The sequence below is a fragment of the Cydia strobilella genome, chromosome 12 (assembly GCF_947568885.1).
Source record: "Cydia strobilella chromosome 12, ilCydStro3.1, whole genome shotgun sequence".
Lineage (NCBI taxonomy): Eukaryota > Metazoa > Arthropoda > Insecta > Lepidoptera > Tortricidae > Cydia > Cydia strobilella.
The window spans coordinates 16,593,011-16,605,646 of NC_086052.1; the positions used below are offsets into that span (position 1 = coordinate 16,593,011).

Genomic DNA, 12,636 nt, shown 5'->3' on the forward strand with positions numbered 1-12,636 from the left:
GCAAATTGTACAACACATCCATTAAAAATCAAAATTTTAATTGTTTATCGTAAAAAAAGAAAAACACGTCCTAAAGCCAGGGATCGGAACCGGTATTTTTTAAAAACCCCGAAATAGCCCAATATTTTAAATTTTTTTATGCTCATTACGTAGGACTGAATCATGTATTTAGGAAACAATTTTGCATTATTAAAACGTCCCATTAAAAATGAAATTATAAACATAAGAACGAAAAAGAACGTAATAATACCGGTATTTTTGTATGGAGCAAATACCGGTTTCCGACCCCTGCCTAGAGCAGAAACGTATCATTTTGTGCACACTTTTTAGAAAAACAACGACCCATTTAGCATGAGAAATGAGAATGATAAAACGCATGAGTATAGAGCCGGTACCATTCTGCCCGCGCATCTCGTGGTGCGGCGCCGGCGTGTCGAGCGCGATCTCCTCCAGGATCAGCGCCTTCACGCGCTTCGCCGACGCCAGCAGCAGGTGGTCCGTGGGCACCAGGGTCTGAGGAACACGATACGGGATGTTACTGCAATGTTCACGGTTCGCCCACCAGAGTGCAGCACCAGCCTTTTTAGTCAACCATATAGTAACTTAACATTTAAAACTTTCGCGTTTTGAACACATATTAAATCACATTTAGAAACGGGTCTATCGCGAATTTATTTTGTTACCTTTATTTACCGACGTTTCGACACAGGTTTCACTGGTCGTGGTCGCGGCTAACTGACGTCCCACCAAAATGTCAAAACAGACAAAAAATTCGAAATAAAAAAAAGAAAAGAAATTCGCGATAGACCCGATTTTAAATGTGAAATGTAGTAACTTGTACATACTGTACCTTTAACAGGTATTTGACAAGTTTTCAAAGATAATAAAATACGACATTGATGCATCGAGGCGGTTTGTTCACAGAGGACCTACCGGGAAAAGCGAATCCCAAATTTCGCTATCTGCCTCTTTATCGCTCGAATATGCAAGAGTGACAGAGATGTTAGACAAATAAATTTTGATTTTCTTATTTCGCGAAAGACCCTCAAATTGTGGTAGTCGCGCCTCCAACGCAGAGTTTCGCGTAATATTCCCTATTAAAGGAACATCAGTTGCGTCCAAAATTACTAATGGCGTTATTTATAAGGCGGTTATCACACTGGATGCGATTCGCACGTCGCTCCGATGTTTGAGCGAGACGTTATGCTCGTATTATAGCAACATCCCGCTCGCACTTTAGAGCGACGTGCGAATGTGCGAATCGCGTCCAGTGCAATATAGACGTATAGTTTCTCACTTCTCACCTCTATAATACGTATTGCGCGCTCAGCATGATCGCGCGCCTTGTAGAATCTGCCGGAGGAGTATTCCAGCACATACAACGCGTATGCCAGGTCCTCTTGTGCTGTGGCCACGTGTAAGCTGCTCCGGCCGAATACACGGCGTAGTGTTGCTAGTGCCTCCTACAACATACAATATTTTATTCGTATTTTTAAATGCTGTCGTGAACGTGTAAATCGAAGATCACAAGTAACGTTTAAATCTGTTTCCGGTTCTAATGCATTTATCGACAAAAGCGTATAAGTCAACAAGTATAGTTTGTCAAAGGAATGTTTCATTTCAATCATAGAGAGAGAGAATCATACTATCTTTGTCTTACTAGCTTACTAGCACCCAAAAGAAAAAGATGAGTATAGTTTTTTTTTGTTCTTATTTACTGCCAATTTGGTTTGACCAACTATACATGTGACATATATATACTTATTCAATTCCTTTGCTAATTTCGCAGAAAGGAATCGGTGCACGATACGGCCTCAGTGAGTTATGCAGCGCGTCGAGCGTCCATTAAATTTTCTTCGCTCATATCACTCGGCTCGCTACGATAAATCACTGTGTTATGGTTATTTTAAAATCTGTTATATAAACGTCTAGTACATCGGCCACGCTGTGCGGAATACAGTCGATGTTGACCTGACTAGTGCTATGGCCTGCCTAACTAGTGCTACGGACTACAGCCTGCCCGGCAAGTGCTACGGATGACGCAATAGTCACCATTTATAGTATGAATTTTCTCAAATGATTTTTACGCCTCACACCCTAATCTGTTAAACAAAAGCATTTGTTTCTTTTGTTCAGCGGTTACCAATGCTACCGCTACTGACTGAACGGGAACAAATTCGTTTAAAAATAAATTTTACCGTCCTATATATATATGGTTCAAATTTATGTAGCAGCTCTGTTTTTGAGGCCACACACAGGCTACCGATCGTCCTTCATTACACAAACTCGTTATCTCAGAATGAGCTGTTACATTTTGAGCCTTAATACTATCACGATATTTTATTAATATAAGTTTGAATCGGTAGTTGCAATTAGTTGTATATTATAATTGTTGATGTATTATTATAATTTTTTTGTTTGTATGTAAATTCAATATTGACGTGTTTGTGCCCTTGTGGCCTATTTACTAAATAAATGTTGAGATTTGAAGTTTGAAGATAGTTGCTTTTAAACGACATGGTATGCTATGGCACGCGCTCGGCACGCGACTAAGGCGCCTCTCCATAAAAGAAACAAAGGCTTTTGTTTAACGGATTAGGGTCTGAGGCCTAAAAATCATTTGAGAAAATTCATACTATATGTTATACCTATTTTGTGTTATCTATGAGACCTACGGCCACAGAAGAAATAGTCAATTGTCTTGTCACTCATGTCAATGTCATTCAATAAAATAACGTAAACATTTACCTATGTTGTTATTAATATAAATAATGAATACATAAAACTATTCACGGGTCTCTATCGTTTCCCATATAGTTTTATGTCATAATGTATTGTTTGTCCATATTTTCGTTAGTCATAATTTGGATTTTCTCAGAAAAGCGTAACTTTTCAGGATTGCCATAAATCAAAACTAACCTAACCTATCCTATCTACTATAGGATAACCCGAGGAAAATCCTGAAAACTTAACGGTTTCAGAATTATGACTAATGATAATCTGACAATCATTACATGTGATTTTTTAATCTAAAGGTTTTTAAATCAAAAGGTACCACATTTTCGGTTGTCGATGAGGTTAATTTCTAATTGAAGCTATATGGAAATAGCGCCTTACTGATAAACGACAATAAGTACCCTTTTGGTTGAAAATGGCACACATTATGACTTTCAATAATTATGTCTAACAATGTGACCCCAAGTATACATACCTCGTATACGGCCACACTGTGCGGGATGGAGTCGATGTTGAGCAAGTAGAAGCCGTAGTCGAGCAGCGCGGCGGCGTAGCGCGGGTGCGCGGCGCCGAACGCCGCCCGCGCGAGCGCCACGGCCTGCCGCACCAGCAGCCCCGCCTGGCCGAAGCGGCGCTTCACTACGCACGCCTTGCCGCACGCTCGGAGGACTTCGATTGTGATCCTGTAGAACAGAGTACTTCGTTAAACCGCTACTAATCGGGTGGGTGATTCTTATTTTAAATTGACTCAATAGAGCGCCAGGCTCAATCAATCAATTTTTCAAGTAGTATGGCTCCATCGATACTGTCGATGATTTCGCCAACGTCAAAGTGGGATCCACGTGGGATCGAATTAATATTTGTTGATTAAAACATATAGGCCATCTGCCATAGCCAGTGTACGGTAAACAATAAAATTATGGGCCTCTAGGGCTCTAGCCAGACACGGTTAGAGGTAGAAATACCAAATGCTCTTAGAGCACGACGTTGTTCGGTGATTGTTGTAGTTGTCTCGTAAATGGTGGTTAAACACGCTTTGAGATTAATTCTCCATTCACTGCACATATCAAGATGGCGTTCGAACCGGAAGTCAAGCGCCAGGCTCATAGACTCTTCGGCGATGACCCATCTGTCAAGTCAAGGATACAGAGCCTTGAGCATCGCCGTCGAGTCGCTTGCCTATCGGTGTTCTATCGGATACATTCCGGGGAGTGCGCACAGGAACTGCACGACCTGATCCCACCTTCCCCTTTCCATCATCGGACATCCAGGCGCGGGAAGCGAATGCACCCGTTCGTGGTCCACGTTCCATTTGTTCGGACGAAACGTTTTGCCTCCTCCTTTTTGGTACGGACGGCTAAGGAATGGAATGCGCTCCCGCCATCTGTATTCCCTGATCAATATGACCTCGGTCTCTTTAAACAAGAGTGAATATGCTGTTACAGAACCGGTGAGCTCCATCTTAGGCCCTGTCTTCATTTTCCATCAGGTGTGACTAGGGCCAATCGCCGATCAGTTTATAATAATAAAATAAAAAAACTTTTGCTATACTTATTTTACTTGGGTTAATGCTAAAACTTTGTCCCCTGCGGCAAGGGACTTGCCTTTATAGCTCAAAACTAGGGCCGCTGGTATTTTTGTTTGGGTATTTTTTCGTTAATGTAAATAGAGAATATTACGCAAAAATCTGCGTAGGGGGCGTCACTACCACAATCTAGAGGGTCTATCGCGAAACAAGAAAATCGAAATTTCGTTATAATCTCTGTCACTTGCATATTTGAGCGAAGAGGCAAATAGCGAAATTTCGGATTCGCGTTTCCCGGTAGGTCCCTCTGTAAACAAATCGCCTTGATGCATCAATGTCATATTTTATTATCTCTGAAAACTTGTCAAAAACCTGTTAAAGGTACAGTATGTATAAGTTACTCTATGGTTGACTAAAGGGGCTAGTGCTGCACTCTGGTGGCAGAACATTGCAGTAATACCGCTTATTAAGTCGATGTAACCAGCGATTCCATGCACGGCAATACAGTACAATTGACATAATTTCGTGTTTTAAACGAATATCAGTTTGAACAGAACAAGAACTATGTTGATAGGTTCAAATAAAACATACCCCTTTCCGTTTTAATTTTTTTCTTTTTTTAACCCCTTTCGCTTTTGTGCTGCCTATCCCGTGCCATATTTGTGTTTTTGTGTTTTGTACAGTAAAGAGTTTATACGAACAGACAAATATAGGTACATATCATAAATCTTTCTAGGTCAATATCCTCCAACACTAAATATTCTTGACCCTATCCGTTTCCCTTGAGTTATCGCGGTACCATTGTATCTAAATTTATATCAACAAACTGGTTATTCACCATACAATCTATAAATATCAGAGTGGATAAAAAAATACAGCGAGTTAATTAACATAGAAATGACATGTTACAATAACAAGGTTCAACAACCTATAGTCAAGAAGTACCGCTGTTTATTTAACCATGTTTGTCGCATGGATAACTGTAGAGTGTAGACTAGAGATGCCCCGAATAGTGGTTTTGGCCGAATACCGAATATTCGGCCCCTCTCGGCCGAAGCGCCGAATATTCGGCATGCCATGCAAACATATTGAGTCACAATAATTATGAAACTGTTCGCTAATAAAGCACAAAGTTTGCTAACATATATTTTTGTTTGGACAGAAGAGTCACAGAGTAGATAAAAACAAAATATTTTGTAATCAAAAAAAAAAGTCCTCGTATTTAACAACTTTTCAAGAATACAATTTAAATATTAAATATAGGGCAAACCTTGGCTTCTCGGTGATACTTGGTAATTCAATGATACTGCATTATTATCTTACACAGCTCTCATCATGAGGCTATAAAATCGATGGCAGCTATCAGTTTTGATACTTGCGATCGGGTTGGCAGTGATTTAATTACTTAAATTTCACCATTGTGAGCTTAGCGTAAGATAATAACGCAGTATCACCGAATTACCAAGTGTCACCGATAAGCCAAGGTTTGCCCTCTACCTAGTTTTTGGTTATTTTTATTGTGTAATTTTTCATTTTAGATAGGCGCAACAGGTATTCGGCCGAATAGTAGGCAACATTATTCCGAATACCGAATATTCGGCAAAATGGCCGAAAACCGAATAGTTGCCGAATATTCGTGGCAACTCTAATAAAAACGTTCTGAAGCGTCATTTCAAAGCTCGCAATATCTCTTGACCATTGGGAGGAGCTTGCGGTTAGGAGAACAATGGCACAATAAGGTAAGAAAGTATACAGTCAGAAAGCGGTTACCCTCCCCAAATCTGTTTGGGGTTGCTCGGAAAACGGTAAATTCTCATTTTGGAACAATCCGGGAGAAACATTGAGTCGCTTTCTCAAATAATAACTAAAACCACGTAATTTCATTTAGGATTTTAGGTAGTTCTTTGCCTTTTTTGATGTTTTTGTTATTAAATATTAAAGTAGTGATAAGTACAGTTTTGAATGATTCACGATTAGTTTCACTAGACTTATATAGACCGAGATATGGACCCTGATTACCTTTTGTATTGTTTTCGGGCTCCCGATATTTCGACGCAGTTACATGCAACTTGTTCACGGGTAACTGAAGATAGCGGGTGGGTGTCAAAAACAGTACAAAAGGTAGTCACGGTCCATATCGCGGTCAATATAAATCTAGTGATAACTACTATCAAAATATTTAGCATCATCATATCTTTAGCTACGTCACTGTCATCCTCATTTGCTTGATCGATAATCATAAAATTACCGGAAAGGTGATTAACCTAAATATTTGCATATCTCTTAATTAATCCCGCCTTAAAATCGCATTCTTCGTGCGACGACGACGTCGTTAGTGCGATGTAGAAATAACCCGTAACCGCATAGCGCCATCTAGTGAGCAATTCGAGCAAGTTGACACTCACTTTGCCGGCGTATCAGGACGAAGCAGACGTAAGGCGCGCATAGCCCAAGCGTGCGCGGCGCTGTAATCGCAGCGCACGAAGAACAGTGCGCTGAATTCCTTGAACAGGCGCGCTAGGAGCGCTGAGAGCGCCCACTCGCTGGCCGGCTCGTGCGGGTCGGTCAGCCCGGGGACTTGGGAGAGGATGTCGCATGTGTCCAATCTGAAAAAAAAGGATTAATACATTTTGACCCTTAACATACGTCTTTAAGGTTGCCTTTCGGTTGTATTTATTCCTTCGGCGCTTCTTTAGATTTGTAGGCTTTGCAGGTCGAGCGCCAGTTCAGAATAGACCTTACTGCACGGACATAAGGTCTGTTACCTGCGGCTGCACTCCTCGGAGACATGTCTGGGCGTGTCTGGACGAGCGGTCTGTGTGGGAGCGTCGTCGGTGAGGCTCAGCAGGTCGAGCGCTAGCGCGTACGTTTCGGCCGCGGCCGGGAAGCAGCAGTAGGCGGATTGTGTGTTCAGCAGTCTGTAACGGAATAATATATTAATATATTGGTTTAGATACATCTCTTTTCCAGGTAAAGAAAGACTGCGGAATCCACATATCACAGTCACTTACAGTATGAGTGAAGGAACGGAGGAGCTGCTGAACGGAAACAAGATTGTGTAAGATATTTTTACGCACTTCTTCGTGCAAGTATCGAGTATACCATCGCCCATACTGTTGACAGTTCGTAAACCTTATTACAAAAGGCATAAGGCCCACCGATGGACAGTTAAAAGAGTGTTGCTGTTCGTACATATGATATTCATCGATAGTTTGTGAAAACTGGTATCTAACATACATACATACATATAATTTTCACTTGCTACGATCCTGACATACCTCTTTCGCTTCCTTCACTTTCATAACATTCCTCATACACGCTCGCCGGTTTGGGGTGCTCTTGACTGATATCTAAAATCTTCATAAACTTTAATTTAGTCAAAGGAGAAGCATCAAAAGACGCTCTGACGCAAAAACCGGGTCAATAAATGCATAGATAAAGATCATTCTCCAGATAGAAGCTTTTGTGGCAAACACGAGTGTTTGAGAAAACATCGATAAATCTGTTATCGATAAGTAATAGATTAAGTAGCAGTAGTAAATCACTTTATTGTACAAAACAAAAATTGTTAACATGAAATTCATATAAATTTAGGTACAAAGGCGAGCTTATCCCTATAAGGGATCTCTGCCAGCTAACCTTAGAGTAAATGAGTGGAAAATTCGAATTAGATAGATAGACAAACTTACAGAACGTACAATAATATTCAAAAAGGAAAACTACAATATTAACGTCTACGAATAACTAAAATACATCAATAGCATTATGCAATAAAATAAATATGTACTAGCATACATAAATATATAGTACTAAATAAATAAATATATATATATATATATTAGTACTCAACCAAATCACACTTCGTGGGAAAGCCAAAGCTTTTTCAGATTCACTAAAAGATGTAACTTCTACTTGCTGTAGGTAAGTTACCGAGAAATTTCAAGAATGCAGATCAATTACAAAGCGGTACATAATTTCTTTATTACATATATTTAGTACTTAAAAATTAAAAAGTAAACAGTGCCAAAAGAATAGAAAACCACTAATATCAAAAGAGAAGAAGATATCGAACGTGTTGTGTATCGCGATAACTAGCTTCTTATAACATGTAATAAATATTCGATAACAGACATGTCGATATTTCATTTTGTCAATCACTTTATTTTGTCACAAAAACTTGTCTGATTCTCACATTACCTAATCATGTATGTTTTAATTAGGACAAGCACAGGTCAATGACATCAAGTTAGAAGAACACGTGAATTTTGTCACGTTTTAGCTGTAATCGCACAAGTTGCCGGTCGACCGGAAATTGCCAGTTAACCATGTTAATTTACTTTAGCACCTACTTAATACTTAACACATTGCTGGGTACTTAAAACGAAGTGGAGTATTTGTTTGTACTCATACTTTTAATTTGTCCACTTATGTTGCGGGCACACGTGCATTTACATTGCAAACGAAAAAACCGTCCAAGTGCGAGTCGGACTCAAACACGAAGGGTTCCGTACCATTAACTATAAAAACGGTCACCTATCCAAGTACTGACCCCGCCCGACGTTGCTTAACTTCGGTCAAAAATCACGTTTGTTGTATGGGAGCCCCACTTAAATCTCTATTTTATTCTGTTTTTAGTATTTGTTGTTATAGCGGCAACAGAAATACATCATCTGTAAAAATTTCAACTGTCTAGCTATCACGGTTCATGAGATACAGCCTGGTGACAGACAGACAGACGGACAGCGGAGTCTTAGTAATAGGGTCCCGTTTTTACCCTTTGGGTACGGAACCCTAAAAAGTGAGTCCTCTCTTTCACATCTGAACTAGATGTCGCCCAGTGGCGTAGCGTGAACTAATCTAGCCTTGGGCGAAATCGCATCAGCGAGGCCCTTTTCTTTCACCGCGAGGCCCCCCTTGGGGCGCGAGGCCACTTCGCCCACGCCTAACTACGCCACTGATGTCGCCTTACACTGTCGTGCATTTTTGGTGCACGTCGTATACCTGCGTTTGTCTATCGCAAACATCGCAGTTATGTTCAAACAGGGCAGGGGATGCTTCATATTGCATAAATGTCTCCTCGGCAAAGAAAAACTAGATATGCTGAGCGGTAGATAGATAGATATAACATTCTATATTGGCACACCTCAGTAGAGATACAAATTAAAAGAACAACTGATAAAATGTAGAGGCAGACAACAGGCGGTCTTATCGCTAAAGAGCGATCTCTTTTAGACAACCTTTGGGTAGCGGAAACAGAGAGATTACATAAACATACACATATAAGAAATACTCAGAAATAGACTCCGCAAGAACCAGGAGAGTGAAGATCTGGTGTCCGAGCCGAACATCATTGGAGAAACGAAAGCCGCCAGGCTCCGATGGCTCGGGCAAGTAGTCCGGATGGGGGAAGATCGCGCAGTCTGGAGGGCGCGTACTCTGGAGTACCAAGTGGCCGAAGACCGTCTGGATGCCCTAGGTATCGCTGGAGAGACGAAGTGCAGAAAGACCTCAGCGAACTCGGCGCCGTCGACTGGACAGAAACGGTACAGACAGAGTAGCATGGCGGTCTTTGGTGTCGGAGGCCAAGATCCACTTCGGGTCGTCGCGCCACAGCAGTAAGTAAGTAAGTAAGTATATAAGAAATATAAATAGTCATACATAAACATACATACATACATAATGACATGTAAGTAAAATATTTTTTATCAATCAAGTGAGTTGGCATAGTTAGAGACTATCAGAATCAGTGTACGCACCTGTGGCAACATTCGAGCGTGAGTCGTGTGTAGTGCGCGCTCGGCGGCTGAGCGCGGCATAGCGCGCGACAACGTAGCAATACGCGTTGTGCGTCCGCGTACCAGCCGGCCTCATTCAGAAAACCACCTGCAACAGCGAGACAAACAAACAATTCTTAAAGATAATGTTTTTTGATAATATTTTTTTTATTTTATTGGTTTAAAAAAATTACACAGCATATACCACAATACACAGTAATAACACACTGAGCATCCACTTACCATGGTTACCATATGGTTACTGGGTTAACGGGGTAACCCCGGGTTAGTGAGATGGTACAAGTGGCCCTTAGTAACCTCTTTTTTTATTTTTACACAGAATTTTTCGTAAACTGTATGACAATTTGTTGGTGAACGGAAAGTGTTATTTATCTAGTTAAAAATCGAACATAAATCATAATTTGACACGCCGCGGATAAAAAACATTATTTTTCATTCAATATTTTTGTAATATGACTTTTAGGTGATTGACAACAAGGTTGTTTACCTAAATTACTTGCTCGCTAAATAAAATTTTGTCACTTTCTGACAACGCAAATTTCAAAATGACGGGTAGGGTCAAATGAATATCAACGGCTTCTTAGAGACACGTTTATGATTAACGCCATGAGTTGACTAAGTTTGCTAAATAATATACATTTAACTGCTAACAATTCTTAAAACTATTTTGTGCGCACGCGATAGCGATTTTTAAACGTGCAAAATGCAAAAATGACCTGTATCCGCTGTACGTGGCTAAGTAGGTAGGCAAAATTAAACTTCAAAGATGACTAGGATGAGTTTTTATATTGACTAGGTTTGTGAGAGTAGAAAAAATATTAACATTTTGATTTATAATGGATTCGTTTTACTGATCGCGTACTTAGTTGGATAAGACGGTGTAAGTATACGTAGGATAAACTTTGAGTATTTTAAATTAGTAGAATAATACAGGTATGCGAAACAGAGAAGTCGATTACACATAAGCATATACATTGCCCAGTATTTTTCTAAGTTCAGGTTCAGACTAACAAGGCACTAGAAGTGGCAAAAGGTCGGCTAATGTGTTCACACACAGTAATTAATTACTCCCTATTATATTATAAGTATTAACACTCTGCCAGCAAATGTTTTGGAAATCTCTACTTCCCATCACGAAATTCATTACAATTCATGTTTTATTATGCGATACAAGATATTTTTAATTATTAGATATTCTCAAAACAGAAGAGTATTTCAGCATGTAAATCTCAAAACACGCGACTATTGTACCCGATCATAGAAACGTGTTTCACTCACGTGCGGCGGAGTCACGAGTGAAACTACGTCAATATTAGTCTCAACTCTCTGACACGGCGGTATTTCCCGTGTCTATAGCTAAGATCAAGGTCGTTATGGGCTGCCTATCGTCTATTGTCAAAGCTAGCGTTAAGAGGCCGGTGTCGATTTTAGTCGCAAAAATGTAAAATTGATAGATTTAGTCGGTGAAATTGTACACCTTTTGTTACCTAATTGAAATAACAAGTACTGGTTTCTATTAGCGCATCTTCTTATCTTACCTTTTATCAGATCAATTTGTTGAAAACAGACTCACTAAATTAGTAATGTTTGCTTTTCTGATGGACGTTTAGGTAAACGCGCGTAAAGCACTGATTTTGTCGCTCTCATTTGTAAATTTCGTAAAGTTTGGACGGCTAAACATGGTCATTTTGTATTACACATATCCTGTACTTGACGTTTATCAGACTACATTTTTATTATTATGACTTTGAAGTAGTGTAAATGAAAGTTAGACGAAATCAATTTTCTCCAGAAATTACTTCAAAACAAGTGACAATTTCTCTGAAAATAGACTTAATTTCAACGTAATTTTGATACTTAAACAATCTACAACATTTGTTGAAACTATTCTTATACATCAATTTGTATAATTTACTACCATAAATTTTTGATGAATTTTTAAAAACTGCCCCTTCTTTTCATATATTACCGGTGACGCACGCTTGCGACCTCATTATTAAAAGGCAAGATGAGAAGACGTGTTAATAGAAACCAATACTTGTTATTTAGGTATTACGTAACAAAACGTGTATAATTTCAACGACTAAATCTATCAATTTAAAATTTTTGCTCCAAAATCGACTACGGCCTCTTAAATGTCACAGGAGAATATGCTTACAGAGTAGTCGTACCTACCGTAGGCCTAGCTAGAGTAGCTACATTATCTTAAGTCTTGGGACCGGCAGCGTCGACGATGTTTTTCAAGTCTGTACTCTCTTAAGTTTGCGTTTAAGCTTACAGTAGAAGTATACTGCAGCCACCAGCCTAGACAATCCTCGAAGCAAGCGTTCTAGACCTGAAATTCCTCGGAACATAATTGATAACCTAAAGTTCTACTGACCGAATGTCAAGCCCTGATCGGTGAGCCTATCTTCACACGTCCTGTCTTCACAACGCGACGTTGACAGCTTCGTCTCCGTACGGTATCTGTGTGATTGACCTCGCGACATGTAACCAAAAGTTAATCTACTGACCGAGCCTCAAGCCCATATAGATGAGGCTATCTTCACACGTCCTGTCTTCACAACGCGACGTTGACAG

At 39.9% G+C, this 12,636-nt stretch overlaps 1 protein-coding gene across 1 annotated transcript in view; it reads right to left on the minus strand.

Annotated features, from left to right (window-relative positions):
• LOC134746299 (amyloid protein-binding protein 2) overlaps nucleotides 1-12,636 on the minus strand; it is a 75,546-nt gene that overhangs the window by 3,479 nt on the left and 59,431 nt on the right. The window contains exons 4-9 of the mRNA XM_063680675.1: nucleotides 10,018-10,144; nucleotides 7,027-7,179; nucleotides 6,667-6,867; nucleotides 3,212-3,419; nucleotides 1,305-1,463; nucleotides 396-513 (exon numbers count right to left, since the gene is read on the minus strand). Of these exons, the coding sequence (XP_063536745.1) occupies nucleotides 396-513; nucleotides 1,305-1,463; nucleotides 3,212-3,419; nucleotides 6,667-6,867; nucleotides 7,027-7,179; nucleotides 10,018-10,144 (966 nt within the window). The remainder of the gene's footprint in view (nucleotides 1-395; nucleotides 514-1,304; nucleotides 1,464-3,211; nucleotides 3,420-6,666; nucleotides 6,868-7,026; nucleotides 7,180-10,017; nucleotides 10,145-12,636) is intronic.